The sequence below is a fragment of the Sinocyclocheilus grahami genome, unplaced genomic scaffold (assembly GCF_001515645.1).
Source record: "Sinocyclocheilus grahami isolate Dianchi unplaced genomic scaffold, SAMN03320097.WGS_v1.1 scaffold79.1, whole genome shotgun sequence".
Lineage (NCBI taxonomy): Eukaryota > Metazoa > Chordata > Actinopteri > Cypriniformes > Cyprinidae > Sinocyclocheilus > Sinocyclocheilus grahami.
In genome coordinates, this window is record NW_015505258.1 from 1,006,806 (window position 1) to 1,024,150 (window position 17,345).

Consider the following 17,345-nt stretch of genomic DNA (forward strand, 5'->3'; position numbering starts at 1 on the left):
AACAATTCAAAAGCTCTTACCTGTGATCATTGTTACTTGAATGTATTTGCGTTTTGTGTGAATAATCCTTCTATTAACTATTTGAAATTGAGAGAAACATCTAATGTTGTGGGCCGGGTTCAAATGAGAGAAATCAATGGGAATGTGCTTTTGCTGGGTTTTTATAGCATACATTGTGTGTGTGCTGAGGGGTTTAATGCATTTCCAGATGAAGAAAATTACATAATACAACAAGGAAACTATTACTCAGAAAAAAACAATCTTTCTGTTTTTTAAATTATTACTATATACTAGCATCTAACAGCCTACAATATATCACCCTTTATTTTTTCTTAAATCATAAAAAATATTATTTTCAGAGAGAGCCACAGTGGTTGGATTCAAGTGAACCACCTCACAACCTCATATACATGGATGAGGCTTACTTCAACCTAACCAAAAGGGCTGGAGTTACTTGTGAATTATTGTTTGAACTCTCAATCTGACGGCACCCATTCACTGCAGAAGATCCATTGGTGAGCAAGTGATGTAATGCTAAATTTCTCCAAATCAGATCCAATGAAGTAACAAACTCATGTACATCTTGGATGGCCTGAAGGTGAGTAAATAAATAATAACAAATTTAAATTTGGGTTCAGATGTAGCTTCGAAGCACTTGATTCACAACAAGCTGGTCATGCCTGTTGGTCAAAACATGCATAAAAACACCTTTTACAAACCATTTGCAAATGTTTTCTTGAAAGTCTAATCTACCAAATGCAATGACAAATCGTATCTGTATAATGTGTGTTTTTGTATTAATTTACAGGGGTTTTGTTTATTTTGTTTATTTTATTGGCTAAACAGGCCAATAAGAGATTACTACTACTACTTTTTTATTACAGAAATGTCCCAACCCTAACAATGACTCACTTTGCCATGATATTGCAATGGCAATAGCTATTTGGTTAACAAAATTCCGATTTTAGTAGGGTTGCTATAGTTCCAAGTTTGTTTAATAACTGTCAAAATGCAGGAATGTGATCTTAACATGGCAGCCTCCATGAGAGCGCAAGTTCTTCAGGTGTGAATTTTTTTTTACTGGAAAAGTACTTAAAATGCACACTTGTACTTGTTACACGATATTGATGATGTTTTATTTTTAAAAATGGTTGAAAAAAGCTGCTCAGATTGATTTCTAATACAAACTGACCAGTAGCCCCTCTTTTACTCATATGCGAGTATACTGTGTAAACAGGGCCAGCAGGTCAGTGACCATGGTTTTTCACTGATTGCAACATGTGTGATGATGAAACAATATTAAAAACTAAATATGAATGCAGTCTTATGTTTTATCAAATGTTTCTGTTTATATTATATTGTTTATATTTCACAGTATGAACAAATATATACTGTATGTATCATCCTTGGATGATATCTGGTACTAAAACTTTTTTTTTTATCTTACAGAATTGAAATAATTCAGACTGTGCATGATGCTAGAAGGAGTAGTTAAGCAATGTCTTTAGACCTTTGCACAGTGGCCCAAAGCACTAACTGGGAAGGCATGTTTAGTAACTCCAGAAATCAATAATTAATTTGATGATGAATGCAAATAATTTCTCAATAGCTTGTTTGGAATGAGTGGCCTTTAAAATAAAGACACAGTCAAAGTTTTGTTCATAGTGTGCTCTGCACGATCAGCCTTCATCATGGCTTTCAATGCGCTGTGTATTTGGAAAGGGCTCCTTTTAGTTTCTTTGCTCTTCCTTTCTGTCCATGGACAAGCCTCAGGGCCGTAAGTAACTTTGAATGGTAACTGTTTAGTAATATCTTTGTAATATCTAGTCTTTTTTTTTGTGTGAAATTTGCACTTGAATAGGATCCTTAAAAGGTTGAAAATGTTCTCAACTATACTATGCAATTTAATTTAAAAATAAAAATACTATATTAGCACAGATGGGAACTGCTTACACTGAAGTGCAGAATGTTCTAGAATATGTATTGGAATACAAAAGTGGTAGAACTGTGGACAAGCAAATCTCTTTATGCTATGATATCTCTCAACAGGTCTTTCATGGTGACGTTTCCTGCAGTGATCGAGTCAGGATCTGAAGCTAAACTGTGTGCAAGTCTTCTCAAGCCCAATGAAAGCCTTGTCATGAACATTTATCTGGTTCATGGTGACCAGAGCACTTTACTGCTGCAGGAGAAAGCTGAGGAAGAGTTTCACCGCTGCTTTAACATTCAGGTTTGCCAGCAGGAAATGTGCATTCACACATCATTGAACACTTTAGTCAAGATTTAAAATAACATATCACCCAACAGACACCTCTGGTAGAAGCAGAATCAGTGCAGACAATGAAGGTGGAACTTCAGGGGATGAACTTCAAGATGACTGAAGAGAGAAAAGTCATGCTCAGACGTTACAACCATTTGACTTTCATCCAGACTGATAAACCCATCTATATTCCAGGACAGACAGGTGAGTTGTTAATTTTTGAGATTTGAAGTTCAGTGAATAGTGAGGTTGTTTAGTTTGTTTCACACTGTTGATGGTGTTTTAATGGGATGTCATTAGGAAAAGAGCATGTGGGCATTAGCACAATAGATATAGCCCACAGTAGCCACACCCCAAACCACTGGGCTGTTTCATGCTGCTTGCTTTTGTTTGCATCCAATAGTGCTAAGTATATAAAGCTTATAAACCAAAACTATCTTAAAAAATATTGTTTTAATTGTCAAATATATCACAAACTGTTTTTTTTATTTACCCCTAAAATGAACAACTATTCTATATCTAAACTGTTACTCACACATTCATCTATGTACATTACATATGTAACAATAACACTATAAATATCTAACTATACACATTAAATTTATAATGCCATTTCTGAAGAATTACTTTAAAATGTGTGGTCTGCTCACATATTTACTTGTACTACATACGCGTTATTTTGGAAGTGACATTGTTTTCTATCTAATATATCTGGTATTTATGGAGTAAGTAGATTTAATTTAGTCAGTGTTTCTTTAATCAAATTCAATTTGAATTCATTAATTTTTTAATTAGATTCAAATGACATTTTCTTCCCACATTTCTCAGAGCCTCTAATGTTGCACTGCATCTCAGAAATGACTAGTGAGAAGTTTGTAATCTTATGTTATAACATATCACTCATTTCACAGTGAATTTCAGAGTTGTCACCATGGATAGAAATTTTGTACCCTTTGATCAGAAGGTTTGTATCAAGCAAAAGCAATATTTTTTAAAAATAATTATTTTCTGTGCACTGTACCCATAATGCACCCTGCAATAAATATATTATTTGCAATGGATTTTAAAAAAATTTTAATTAATTTTTTGTTTGTTTGTATGTTTTTAGTACAGTACAGTCGTGCTGGAGGTAAGCACATGGTACCCATCTTTTACAGCCATTCATGTCATGCACAACAAAAATTTGATCGAACTTACAGTTATTAAATATTCAGTGATTACAGATTATTAATAATGGTCAGGATCTATGTAGATGATTAAAGCCAACCTATATCGGCACTGTGTGTTCTTTGGGATCAAACAGGACAATCAGAATAACAGGATTGGTCAGTGGAAAAATATTTCCTCAACAAGGTGGATATTGCAGCTTTCTCATGAGTTGAACCCAGAGGCCCGTCAAGGCATTTATAAACTGAAGGCTTATATTGGTGAACAGGCGATCACACATTATTTTGAGGTGAAGAAGTATGGTAAGTGACAATATCACAGAACGTTTTTGCATCATTAAATCTTATTCATGACCTTTTTAATTGATTCCCTGTAATTGATTTCCAGTTTTACCCAAGTTTGAAATGACCATGAAAGCTCCAAAAGAAATAACTTTTGGTGATAGTGATATGAATATGGAGGTTTGTGGAAAGTAAGTGAAGGTTTCTTCTGTTTTATTGCGTTAAAATTCTAAAATACAATTAAAAAACTTTTTTTTCATTATGATATCCTTAATTACTCAAAGCATGCACTTTATAGATACACATTTGGTAAACCAGTGGCTGGTAAAGCAAGAGTGGAAGTTTGTCGGGAAGATTTGAGACACATTTCTCAAACAGACTTGATTTCACCATGTTTGGTTGAAACTACTGAGGTGTGTGACTGTATTATTTTATATTGTGTTACATTTATGAAAACATTTTCATCATAGTCTTTGTATTGGATGTTTTTAATGGATGTGTTTGTGCTCTATCTGCAGATGAGTGCGATGGGCTGTGCCTCCTTTACTTTGGACACATTAGCCTTTTTTAACTCTACAAATGAGAGATTTTTAAAAGAACATCTTACTGTAAAAGTGAATGTAACAGAAGAAGGAACAGGTGACAGATCCAAGCAGAACTCTCATCCAAGCAGAACTTGCATATCGAAAAAATACATTTATGTTAATATTAATATTAAACAATTACATTAAATTGTTTGTTTGTTTTCTCAGAAAACACAATGGAGAAATCTGAAACTATAAGTCTGACATATGAAATTGGTAAAGCTATGTTTACTGAGCTACCCAAAATGTATGAGCATGGGGCAATTATACAGGGAAAAGTATGTCTTATTTTTCTTACATTAATAGTGAGCTGTATTGAAATATAGTCTGATTTTTTCTTTCTTCCTGTTGAACAGATCACAATTGCTCATTTAAATGGAGCACCTCTTCAAAACAAAGACGTTTATCTTTTGGAGGGTAAAAGGTGGTCCTCAAAACTGCTCTTAAATCTCACTACAGACAGTGATGGACTGGCCAGCTTCTCTCTTAATACATCTAGTCTTTCTGAAAGTGATATTAATCTAATGGTATGATAATGTTCGTGCACCCAGTGTTTGATCAATTGCTGTCTTTGGTAATTGAAAATAACTGGACATTCTTTGTTATTCAGGCAAGTGCATATCCAGAGTTTCATTTTCAAAGCTTTAAAAGGCCTTACTTCTCTACAGAAAAAAAAACAATTCGACTTCTCCGACCCGCCACTCCATACACCCCAACATTAAGTGAACTGATTATAGAGAATATTGCGCAACCATTGAAGTGTGATGCTGAGTTTACAGTGACCATCAACTATTATTTTGTTGGAGAGACTGTTCAAGACTTCAAAACTGACATTGTCTATATAGTGAGTACAATTGCTGCATGTTCATTGGCTATATGTACAGTTTTACAGTGCTGCATTCCTCTGAGATTTTCAGTTTGTCATCGGAGTGTCATCTGTCTGTTTCAGGTCGTGTCCAGAGGAGTGATCGTTCATCATGGATATGAGAAGGTTGAAGTGAAGTCTTCTGATGGAGCAGCAAGTGGCACAGTGTCGTTCAAACTGTCTGTTAGTGCAGATCTGGCTCCTGCAGTGCAGATTCTGACCTACTGTGTTCTGCCCAGTGAAAATGTTGTTGCTGGTAGCACAGATTTCATGACTGAGAAGTGTTTAAAAAACGAGGTATACAGAAAGTTCTGAGATAATTGAGATATTACTGTCTTTAAACCTCATTTTAACACCACAAAATGGCTCCATTTTCATCATAGGAACACTAAAATGGCACATCCTACTGTTGTCGTCACAGGTTTCTCTGCAGTTTTCTCCTGCTAAAGCAGTTCCTGGTGAGAAAAACACTCTCCAGCTCTCAGCTCAGCCTGGTTCACTGTGCGGCCTCAGTGCTGTAGATAAGAGCGTCCTGATCCTGAAACCAGGAGAACGTCTGGATACTGACAAGGTTTAATTGTATACCTTACATGGTTAAAATGAAAAATCGAACTTTAAAAAGCATACATTACTAAAGATTAATATTTCCAATGACAAGTTTTTAGAATAGTATATTTAATCATTGGTAAATGTTTTTTAATCTCATCATAGATCTTTAACCTGCTGCCAGTACAGTCAGTTTCGGGTTATCCTTATAATGCCATGGATACACCAGAGTGCCTGGAAATTAGACCTCGTCGTGCTGTGTCACTAGACCGTGTTTATGACAGCTTGAAGGTAACAAACTGCTCAGAAAATTGTTGACGTTACTTATAAAGAGGAGAAAGTAGGATATAAAGATAAAAATAGTATTTTATTATTACACCATACCCAAGAAATATAGATTTTAATTGACTTAGTTTTTCAATTTCCATTCAATTACACATAATTGCTGTTTGACAGAACGTGGGATTGAAGATGGCAACAAATTTGCATGTGAGACAACCCCTTTGTCTGACATACTATGGTGTAACTTATCACAGAGGTTTTCACGTAGGTACGTCTACTTGAAATTTGTAATATGATGAATGTTTTGTTGTTACATATAGGCCTAAATTGCAGAACATTTTTAAGGGATCCTGAAATCATGTCACTGTAATATCACTTTGTACTGCTGTTGTTGAAATAGCAGTTTCTTAGTGTTAGCAGCTGATGTCTAAAATGGATTCAGATGCATAAACAAACAAAAAGTGTTGTAGATGAGTAAATGCATAAATAGGGTCTGATGGGGGAATTTACTAAGAATCAGTTCATACCTGCTGAGAGAGCACTGGTTTTTTGCACACGTGCATTAGTCATTTATTTGAATTTTCAGGGAGGAAGTATTCTGAAAATCGAGGATCTGCTCAAGCACCTATGGAGACAGTTCGTACCTTTTTCCCAGAAACATGGATTTGGCAGCTCACTGAAGTGGGGTATGTAAATGCCATAAAGACCATATATTCAAGGATACTTAACAGACTTTGTAAGTGGCACATTACGAGGTAAGATAGGATAAGATAAGACTTTATTTTATACCCACAGGGAAATTTAGACATTACAGCATCATGGATGATAAAAAAAACACAAAACAGAATAATGAAGAAGAAGAGAGAAAAAAAAAACTTAAGCATACTAATGTATATACTGTATATTAAAAAAACACTAAAGAACAGTTCAGTAATGACGACTGAACACTCTAAAAAATAATTCAGTGGATCTGTTGCCACTACTTAATTTAATGCATTAGTGCAAGTTAAAAATTCAAATTTATTGATTTAATTAAACATTTTAAGTTTTAAAAAAAATTTAATGAGTTGTCCTGATATCTTAATGTTGATAATTACATCAACGTAATACTGTGTGTAACTTCAACTTAAATATCTGTGTTAGTTTGTTTAAAACATTATTTAAGTTGTACTAACTCAATGTAATTAGCTCCATAACTTAATTTTTTCAAGTTCACGTTTCAGGTTCCCAGCATGCTTTGCATGTGGCTGAATAATGGGCGGTAATGTAGAAATAAACTACAATTTTTTTATGCATTTCTATTCAAGATCAGAACAGGAGAAGATGTATTAATGTTCAGTGTTCGGTTATATTTGTATTTAAAAGTGTTTCTGTTATGTTTTTGGTTATGGTTTTTATGAGTTTACCATTGTGCTGAAGAGTAGAGCGTTTGCTTAGGTTGAGAACAGACTCACTGGGCATGTCATACATGCTGTTTCAACCAGAAGGCATTTGGTTGAAAATGCTAAAAGATTGGTTTCTTGGCAGCATTAAGTTTTGTTTCATCAAAAAATAATATTTTAGTAGTTTTTGTAACCAGTGTCCATGATTGAATCAAATTTAAAACAATGTGAAAAAAAACTTAGAACAACTTAATAATTGTTAGTTTTAACACAGTTTTCTAATTATATATAGCACAATATAGTTTATTAGTTGAACTTAATTTCAGAGGAAGTTGCTTTAACTCAACAAAAAATTATGCAAACTGTTGCGTTAATGTTTTTTGTTGCGTCCAAACAATATTTTTTAGAGTGAATATACAAAATAAACATCATGAATACTGACATTCACTGAAAAGTACTGTACTTCTAAATAAAAACAAATAAATAAATAAATATTTTTTTTGAATATGGATAAATAACTGGGTAAAACTGGTCCTATAAGAGTGTCAGAACCCAGCCTCAGTGCTAAGATATTCTGATATCATCTCTGGTAGCGCTCAGTTATCAGACTGTTAAGCCTTTTCTTGTCCTTTTCTGTGATTCCACCACTCCAGGAGACGACCGCAAAGAAAGTTGCTAATGCAACTACAGTATCATTCCATTTTGCCATAGTACCCATTTATGTGAACACCCAGATACTTGTACACATTTATCATCTCAATGTCCAGCCCCTGGAAGTTTACTCTGCATGTTACTATACTGTGCTGCACAACAGGGACTCTGGATCAGCTCAGGTTCCTGTCACAGTTCCTGACACCATCACCTCTTGGGACACGGAGGCCTTCTGTCTGTCCTCCAAAGGTCTGGGTCTGGCTCCTCCTGCTCAGCTGACAGTTTTCCAGCCCTTCTTCCTGGAGCTCTCTCTGCCTTACTCCATCATCCGTGGGGAGATCTTTGAGCTGAAGGCCACTGTCTTCAACTATCTGTCCAAGTGCATCATGGTGAGACTTCAGACTCAGTCTTATCCAATCATATCAAATATGCCACTAATCATGTGTGTTTGACTGACAGGTTAAAGTGACTCCAGCTCCTTCCTCAGACTACACTCTCAAAGCCTCCTCTGATGATCAGTATTCATCCTGTCTGTGTGCTAATGGAAGAAAAACCTTTAAATGGATCCTCACTCCTTCTGTTCTCGGTGAGTTTTCCAGCCTGAATCATTGTTTCTCAGTGTTTGTGTCTGTTGTATATTCAAGTACATGTCTTGTGTTGTAGGAGTCTTGAATATTACAGTCAGTGGAGAGGCAGAGGCGTCCCAGACTGTGTGTGACAATGAGATTGTGAGCGTGCCAGAGAGAGGACGCATTGACACAGTCACACGAAGTCTGCTTGTACAGGTCAGCGCACGTCAAATGGCTCTCAGACGTAATTTCTCCATGATCCTAATGCTGCTTATGTCAGTATGATGTGTTGATGTTACTGTTTTATTCTGCAGGCTGAAGGAACTGAGAAGACAGAGACCTACAGCTGGTTACTGTGTCCAAAGGGTTTGTCTGCAGACAATATTTAGCATCATATAATGTTTCTCTGCTGATCACTGATGTGTGTTTCTGTCTCTCTGGTTCATAGGCGACACTCTCTCAGAAGAAGTGAATCTGACTCTTCCTAAAGATGTGATAGAGGGATCAGCCAGATCATCTGTTTCAGTCATTGGTAACATTGACATATACAGTAGAAGCAGGAATTAAAAGTTTTTGTTTGGGTTTCTAAAATGTAGTGTTTCATTGGTGTTTGGTTTGTAGGAGACATATTGGGTCGTGCACTGAGCAATCTTCACGGATTATTACGGATGCCGTACGGCTGTGGAGAACAAAACATGGCTGTTCTTTCTCCCAATATTTACATTCTGCAGTATCTGGAAAACACAGAGCAGCTCACCTCAGCCATCCGAGAGAGAGCCACCGGCTTCCTTAAGAGCGGTGAGAGAAATCAATCATGTCAAGAGAATACTGAAATACTAAGAAATTAAGTCACAATACATTTGACTTCAGAAACACTTGATCAACCCAGAATGTTTGAACTCAACAGGATACCAGAGACAGATGAACTACAGACATATTAGTGGTGCATACAGCACATTTGGATACGGTGATGAGAATACATGGTAAATATTTGTAACTTTTCACTCTCACTTTTTTCCTACATAGTTACAAAGTTAAAATGTGTATTTTTACTTTACATAGATGGTATTTAGTTTCAACAATTTATGTATAGACTGTCAAATGATTAATCGCAAGTAATCACCGACTTTTATTATCCAAAATAAAATTTTATTATACACACACACAAATTTAAATATTGTTCAACAACAGAATGAAGGTGTGTTATTTGTTTCTCAATGTTTGCTGAGATCAATAGACACCAGGTCTGGTAATAAATTTTATATTTGTCTTTATTTCTGTTTCTCATACATTGCAGGGTGGAGTGAATGATAATGTGACCATGACTGCCTACATAACTGCATCACTGCTTGAACTGGAAACTCCAGTCACAGTAAGTTCATCTACAGGAAACAGTATAAACTCATAGAAAAATTAGACTCATAGCGGCTGTTTCTCTGTCTTTGTCTCAGGATCCTGTCGTCACTAAAGGTTTGTCCTGCTTGAGGTCCGTCATTAAGGATGTCAAAAACACTTACACCACTGCTCTGCTCGCCTACACTTTCAGCCTTTGTCCTGAGGTCTTTTGGCAAAGCACAGAAATACATATTTATTGATCCACAAATTATTCAGAGTGCAAAGAAATGGTTAATAAGCACACGGGATTCAGACGGCTGTTTTATCCAACAGGGAAGACACGGGATTCAGACGGCTGTTTTATCCAACAGGGAAGATTGTTCAACAACAGAATGAAGGTGTGTTATTTGTTTCTCAATGTTTGCTGAGATCAATAGACACCAGGTCTGGTAATAAATTTTATATTTGTCTTTATTTCTGTTTCTCCTACATTGCAGGGTGGAGTGAATGATAATGTGACCATGACTGCCTACATAACTGCATCACTGCTTGAACTGGAAACTCCAGTCACAGTAAGTTCATCTACAGGAAACAGTATAAACTCATAGAAAAATTAGACTCATAGCGGCTGTTTCTCTGTCTTTGTCTCAGGATCCTGTCGTCACTAAAGGTTTGTCCTGCTTGAGGTCCGTCATTAAGGATGTCAAAAACACTTACACCACTGCTCTGCTCGCCTACACTTTCAGTCTGGCTAAAGACACAGACACTCGACAGCAGCTTTTCAAGAAACTAGAGGAAACTGCTATTTCAGATGGTAAGAGATTTGTTTTCAATGACTTTCTGTTGTCTTCTATGACTGTACTGTTGTTTATTTTTATCATGCTCATCGAGTTACTGGTGTCTCTTTTGTCCATGTGCCCTAAAGGGTCTTGTCTCCACTGGTCTCAGTCTGGATCTGCTGACTCTGATTCTCTGGCAGTGGAGATCAGCTCATATGTGCTGCTAGCTGCTCTCACTGCAGATTCGCTCACTACAGCTGATCTGGGCTTTGCTAACAGGATTGTCAGCTGGCTTGTGAAGCAGCAGAATGCCTACGGAGGATTCTCCTCCACACAGGTGACCCAAACTACTCAAATCAAACACATAATTGCTGAATAATGGGTAAAAGTCACATTACTGAACACATTTGTTTCTCAGGATACAGTGGTGGCTCTTCAGGCTTTGTCTTTGTACGCCACCAAAGTGTTCAGCTCTGATGGCTCCAGCATAGTGACTGTACAGTCAGCAGCAGACACTCACCACTTTGATGTCAATCAGGACAACAAGTTACTGTACCAGGAGAAGCAGCTGCAGAACGTTCCAGCCAAATACAGCATTGAAGCGAAGGGCTCAGCCTGTGTGTCTGTGCAGGTCTGTAGTGCGTTCAGCTTCATTGCACTCAATCTCTTCTCTTTTTCCTCTCTTGGCATTTTGTGGCTATTTTGCTGCGAGATGGTTTATAACTGTGTCTTTGTTCATGTTTACTCTCTCAGGTGGCTCAGTTCTACAACATCCCCACTCCTACTGAAGTTAAAACATTGAGCATTGATGCTAAGATTGAGGGAGATTGCAAAACATTGGGACAAAATTTCATCTTGAACTTCACTGTCAAGTAAGAACAGATCTGAAAAAAGTAGTGTGACCAGATTGCAAAACAAAATACAAATTTGATATACAGGCATGTCGTAAATGTATAGGCTCATGTACCTCTCTCATTCGGCATGAATCCAAATGTTTCCATGGTTGCAATATAACATTTAATAGCCAACCTATTATTTTGCAAACAAAGCTTTGTACTAAACGAGTCATAATATTCACCTTAAGCATCATTCACAAATAAAATATCAACTTGGCCAATGTTTAGTCAACTATTATGGGGCAGCCCTAATATGTACATAGTGCATAATTGTCAATTTTTAATTGTTTTACTTTAGGAGGCATTTAAGAACCATCTTTTACAATTTGCTTTTTTTCCACCAGATATGATGGTCGACAGGAAAGGACTAACATGGTCATTGTGGATATTAAACTCTTATCTGGATTCACAGCTGATACATCAATGGTGCATTTGAGTGTTTCATCACAAACTTCCCTGCAAACAAGCCTAAGGGCCACCAGTGGGCTGCCAGCGCAGGGCCTGTGGGACTTTGCTCATTGGCAAAACTTTGGCCCTTTAGCGGCGGCCCTGCACGGGCAGCCCTCACTTAGCCCCCAGGAAGTCACAGGGCCAACACTATTAAACTACAACAATAAATCGGTTTCACTATAAAAACTTTTCAGCAACTATAACAAAGTCTTTGGGAAAAACAGTTATTATACATCTGAAATGGATGCAGTCACCACATAACTAATGTCTGTAGTCAAAAATGTACAGTATAGTCAAAGGGATTTCAAATCAATGGATTTATTAAATAAAAAAAATAGAAAACATTCAATTCAGGTTAATACAGCTAATTTAACACTCTGAAAGGGACTACACTCTAAAAAATGCTCGGTTATATTTATATTTTTTTGTGTACATATTATCTATACAAAAAATAAAAATACCAAATTATTAATTTGACCTCTGCTGAAAATGTTTTGATGGTCTAAAATATTCATTGGTGAAGCGCACTCATCCCCTGTGGTCTCTCGACTAGTCAGCAGACGGTGGTAGCGCTCCTTTCCTCCATCCACGCTGTCTCTTGAATTCCACAACCAGACCTTTATCTCACTCTCAACTTCAGAATCAGGAGAACTTGGCTGAAAGAGGCATTTCCTTACAGCCTCTGAAAAGAAAATCGGCTTATATCAGGGATCTTCAAATCTGGTTCATTAATTAAACTCACTTTCTTGCAGATTTTAGCTCCAGCTTTGATCAATCACACCCACCTGTGATTTTCTAATGATCCTAAAGACACTGATTAGCATGCTCAGGTTTGATTAGGGTTAGCTCTAAACTCTGCAGGAAAGTGGATCTTGTGAGCCAGATTTGAGGATCCCTGGCCTATATGAAACAACAGGTTCTTAAAACAGGGCTGTCCAAACTCAGTCCTGGAGGGCCGGTGTCCTGCAGAGTTTAGCTCCAACTTGCCTCAACACACCTGACTGGAAGTTTCTATGCCTAGTAAGAGCTTGATTAGCTGGTTCAGGTGTGTTTAATTAGGGTTGGAGCTAAACTCTGCAGGACACCGGCCCTCCAGGACCGAGTTTGGACAGCCCTGTCTTAAAAGGTCTCTTTTGGTTTGAGCCATTCCAGTTCAACTGAGTGCCTAAAGAATGGCCAGTCAGTGTTAGTATTCTCCAAGTTGCATTACAAGGCTGCCTACATAAAACTTGCATGGGCCCAAAGGTACAAATGTTGCTCTGGGCCCGAACGGGCTGGCCCACACTGGGCTATCATCGGATTAATGTGGGCAGTCCCATAGTGTGGGCTGCTTACAGAGAGCCCACGGTAAGCCTAAAGCTGTGGGCCTCGCCTGGGCAAGCCCGCACCGGGCCTGTTTGGGTTTGGTGTGGGCTGGCCCTAGCCCACTGCCCTGTTGAAAAATCCAGGGGCCCGTTCTTCGTACGTCGCTAACTCAGTTAGCAGGATTTGATTGTTGACGATTTCGCCTGATCTTGGATTGTTTGGTTCTTCGAAGCTCATCCCGGAGTTGCTGTCATAGCAACAGGTCTGTTAGCTTAAACCTGCAGGCTTATTTCATGTAAACAGGATTAGATTGCATCTTTTTAAGCAGAATTGATACTTAAAATCTGTCCTACTACTACTTCATTAGAAGAGTATCCTACTGATCCAGGGACAGTAATTAAAAGGATATTTAGAAAAGTATTTAGAGATTTAACCAGTACTTTTTCCACACAGCTTGGAACTTCTGGAACATACGCATCACTTGTGGAGCGGGTCGATGCTAAAGATGATCATGTCATTTTGTATTTGAAGGAGGTGAGAGAATAGCAACATTCATATGATCTTATGTCATTTAAAGGTCGATTCATAAATATTTTATCCAAAATTTCCATGGCTGATGAGTTTATTTCTTCCTGCAGATCCCCAAAAATATTCAGAAGAATTATCAGATACAAATGAAACGGGTCCTTCCAGTGAAGAATCTCAAGCCAGCCATGGTCAAGGTGTATGATTACTACCAAATAAGTAAGATTTTATAGGCCACTGTTGAATGTTTTTATCATCTCAAGCAGGTTATTCAGATTTATTCCATGTGCAAGTTTCCATTGTTGTATGAACGTTAACATCATTTTTTTTCTTCAGGTGATCAGTCAGAGAGCGAATACGCCTTCCACTGTTAATGAAGATGCAGAACTGAAGCATGTCACTTCATAGTTCATTGAATATAGATGTTTGACTGCTCAAATGTTTAATATTATAATGTATAATTATTATCATTGGCAAATTTATTTACAATCCATCAACCCAAATTTGTACAAAACCCTATTGTAAATCTGAGTTTTTGGTCTCTTGAAAACCAGATCACAAACCCAATGATTAATAAAAATGTTGAAAACAATTATGGTAAACTGGTTGAAATTTATTAAATTGTAAGTGGTTTTTACCATTTTCTATGGGTCATGCAAATGTCTATTTATAAAAAGTTTATAAATATCAAATCGTATATAAACATTTAAAAATAAATACACAATATTTCCTCATTGTTTAATGGCTTTGAGTTGTTAAAATGAATGGTTTTGTAAAAATCTGTATTGGTAATTATTTCATGTCTTGTACATTTTATGGCATACACTATATATATATATATATATATATATGTGTGTGTGTATATGTATTAATTGTAGTAAAACCATAGTAACTACGAAATTAATCATGGTTTTACTGCAGTAACCATGATTTATCTATGGTTTTTGTAGAAAACCATAGTAATTGCAAAATGAACTATGGTTTACCACAGCATTTGCAGTAGAACCATTACAAAATAACCCATGGTTTTCTACACTATTAACTACAGATTTAGTTATTTCTTACTCTTAAAAATTAGGACTCAATAAAATAATCATAATTAATCTCATGATTTCTGAAAATTAAACAATAATCAAATTTGGCAAATGTGTTGTCAGTTGTTACAAAAAATAACATTATAAAACTCAGCTTTGACAAGTTTTACCTATAAATGTAAACATGCAATAGGCATCCTTTTTCAGAAAAGACCACCTATGAAAATACAGCGGTAATATCAGATGCATGGTTTAAAATGAACAGTGAATGAACGACTAACATGCGGTTTGTGTGACACAACGTGAAACCAGACCTCATTTGCCCCAATCGAAAGCATGTTTACACTGTGAATCCTTCCCTATCGCCTACATTGTGCACTACTGGTGCGTTCAAGTCATGTCGGATAGATCGTATTTACGAGTTGAACGCACATGAACGCCACCACAAAGTCGTTATTACGAGTGGGAAAAACCTATGGGTGAAAAATATTTTGATTTGCCATGTTGCATTTAGCTAACAGCTTTTTTAAATCTCTGTATTTTAGCATTTGTTGATGCTGAAAATCAGTTATACTGGGATCCTGGTCTAAAAAAAAATATTAAAAACGCAAAACACACCTGATGCGAATTCTTTGCTCTTCATTTTCTATAAGCAGAGTTAACAGACCCTGTTGTATTTTCTTGTAATTTATTAAAAGAAGGTACACCGCCATCTTGTGCCGACTAAACTGACTTGAGCGCACCGGACGTCGTAATTACGACTTGTCAACTCGTAAGTATGAACGTCCCAGGAGGACTTGAATGCAGCATACTTGCCATTCACCGTACACTGTGAACAACTGACCGATCTCAGCCGCAGCTTCAGCGTCTATGTGAAAATAGTGATGTCCGGTTCGCGAACGAATCGTTCGATTTAACCGGTTCTTCTTAGTGAACCGGTTGAACTAGTTCACCAAATCGGACTGAATCGTTTGAAACGGTTCGCGTCTCCAGTAAGAATTAATCCACAAATTACTTAAGTTATTCACTTTTTTAACACGACTGACACTCCTGAGTCGAAATAAACCAATATCCCGGAGTAATTCATTTACTCAAACAGTACACTGACTGAACTGCTGTGAAGAGAGAACTGAAGATGAACAGCAGAATGTGTGCAGCAAGCTGGATAACGAACGTACACCCACTGCTGGAGCGGTTCTCGTTCTCGAGTCAAGAACCAGTTGCATCGGTTTTCGGATCACCAGTACACTGAACCGAGAACCGTTTCTTTCGGACGCGTCCGATTTGAGAACCGATGAGCTGATGATACTGCGCATGCGTGATTCAGCGTGAAGCTACCGAACAGATTGCCTACTAGACTGACAGCACGTCTGAAGACTTGAATGGAGGGCAATCTGGCAAAACTTAAGTTTATTTAATAACAAATAAATCGACTGCTGTGAAGAGAGAACTGAAGATGAACAGCAGAATGTGTGCAGCAAGCTGGATAACGAACGTACACCCACTGCTGGAGCGGTTCTCGTTCTCGAGTCAAGAACCAGTTGCATCGGTTTTCGGATCACCAGTACACTGAACCGACACAACTGCCTGTTACTGTATTTGGGTGCTTAGTTGCAAAACTTAATTGTAAACTTTTCAGATCATGATTATGATGTTATGATTACTGACTTTATATGTTTGAATGTGTTTTTTCATCCCGGCCCGGGACGATAGACTTGATATCATTACGTCATCGAATGACGTCATTATGTTAGGACGTAAAAGAACTGATGAACCGTTATTTTTAAACGAACTGTCCGAAAAAAATGGACTTCCCATCACTACTATTTATAGTGTAGGGGGCGGGCGCTTCAGATTCTAGAGAGCAATTGATTGGTCAGAAAATTTAATTTAATTTTTTAGTTATTAAAGAAGACTGATTGAACAAACAAAAATATTAAGTAAATCCAGATACACAAAATATAAGAGCAATCTTAAACTGCAGAACAGTGTTTAAGAGAAGAAAAATAAATAAAATAAACAAATAACCATATCGCAAAAAAAAAAAAAAACTTTTAAAAAACTAAACAATAGTTAACATTTTCTTCTTTTTTCTTAGGACATATTCACAGATTGAAGGGGGGGAGCTATATCAGAAAACAAATTCTCCATGAAATCTAACAATATGTCATTCTTTTTGTTATTAATTTGCATTAGAGACTTTTTCAAAGCTTCCATTTCTGATAAAAATAGATTACACTTTGGTATGCATTTTGCAAATTTCTGTTTATGAATATAATATTTCCCTTGAAAAATGTAAAAGTTAACGACATAATCATTTTACTTTTGTGTGAATAAGTACAAATAACATCTTTTAAAGTGTGCTACAATAACTGCAAGTATTGTCAAAGTCAGTGTTGGGGAAAGTTACTTTTAAAAGTAATGCGTTACAATG

At 36.8% G+C, this 17,345-nt stretch overlaps 1 protein-coding gene and 1 long non-coding RNA gene across 2 annotated transcripts; both read left to right on the plus strand.

Annotated features, from left to right (window-relative positions):
* Positions 1–1,639: 1,639 nt before the first annotated feature.
* LOC107586244 (alpha-2-macroglobulin-like) lies at positions 1,640–14,549 on the plus strand. The gene is made up of 35 exons (XM_016273508.1): positions 1,640–1,777; positions 2,050–2,230; positions 2,308–2,464; positions 3,172–3,224; positions 3,369–3,389; positions 3,564–3,729; positions 3,815–3,899; positions 4,007–4,121; positions 4,227–4,347; positions 4,461–4,570; positions 4,649–4,819; positions 4,903–5,136; positions 5,242–5,454; positions 5,579–5,728; positions 5,869–5,994; positions 6,160–6,253; positions 6,572–6,671; positions 8,182–8,407; positions 8,478–8,604; positions 8,682–8,803; positions 8,902–8,953; positions 9,036–9,119; positions 9,209–9,385; positions 9,495–9,571; positions 10,127–10,255; positions 10,294–10,320; positions 10,420–10,494; positions 10,574–10,736; positions 10,848–11,038; positions 11,120–11,332; positions 11,455–11,573; positions 11,942–12,023; positions 13,806–13,886; positions 13,991–14,096; positions 14,214–14,549. The coding sequence occupies exons 1-35, from the start codon at positions 1,692–1,694 to the stop codon at positions 14,249–14,251; spliced, it is 4,272 nt and encodes a 1,423-aa protein (XP_016128994.1). The 5' UTR covers positions 1,640–1,691; the 3' UTR covers positions 14,252–14,549.
* On the plus strand, positions 9,764–10,121 carry LOC107586248 (uncharacterized). The gene is made up of 3 exons (XR_001609336.1): positions 9,764–9,785; positions 9,885–9,959; positions 10,039–10,121. It is a non-coding gene; the product is annotated as an uncharacterized lncRNA (long non-coding RNA).
* Positions 14,550–17,345: the final 2,796 nt, after the last annotated feature.

Bases quoted from the DNA above. Each gene is read 5' to 3' on its own strand.
- LOC107586244 (XM_016273508.1), top strand. From the start codon at position 1,692: ATGGCTTTCAATGCGCTGTGTATTTGGAAAGGGCTCCTTTTAGTTTCT. The intron at 9,386-9,494 runs GTGAGAGAAATC...TGAACTCAACAG, and splicing joins CACCGGCTTCCTTAAGAGCG to GATACCAGAGACAGATGAAC. The intron at 11,574-11,941 runs GTAAGAACAGAT...TTTTTCCACCAG, and splicing joins ATCTTGAACTTCACTGTCAA to ATATGATGGTCGACAGGAAA.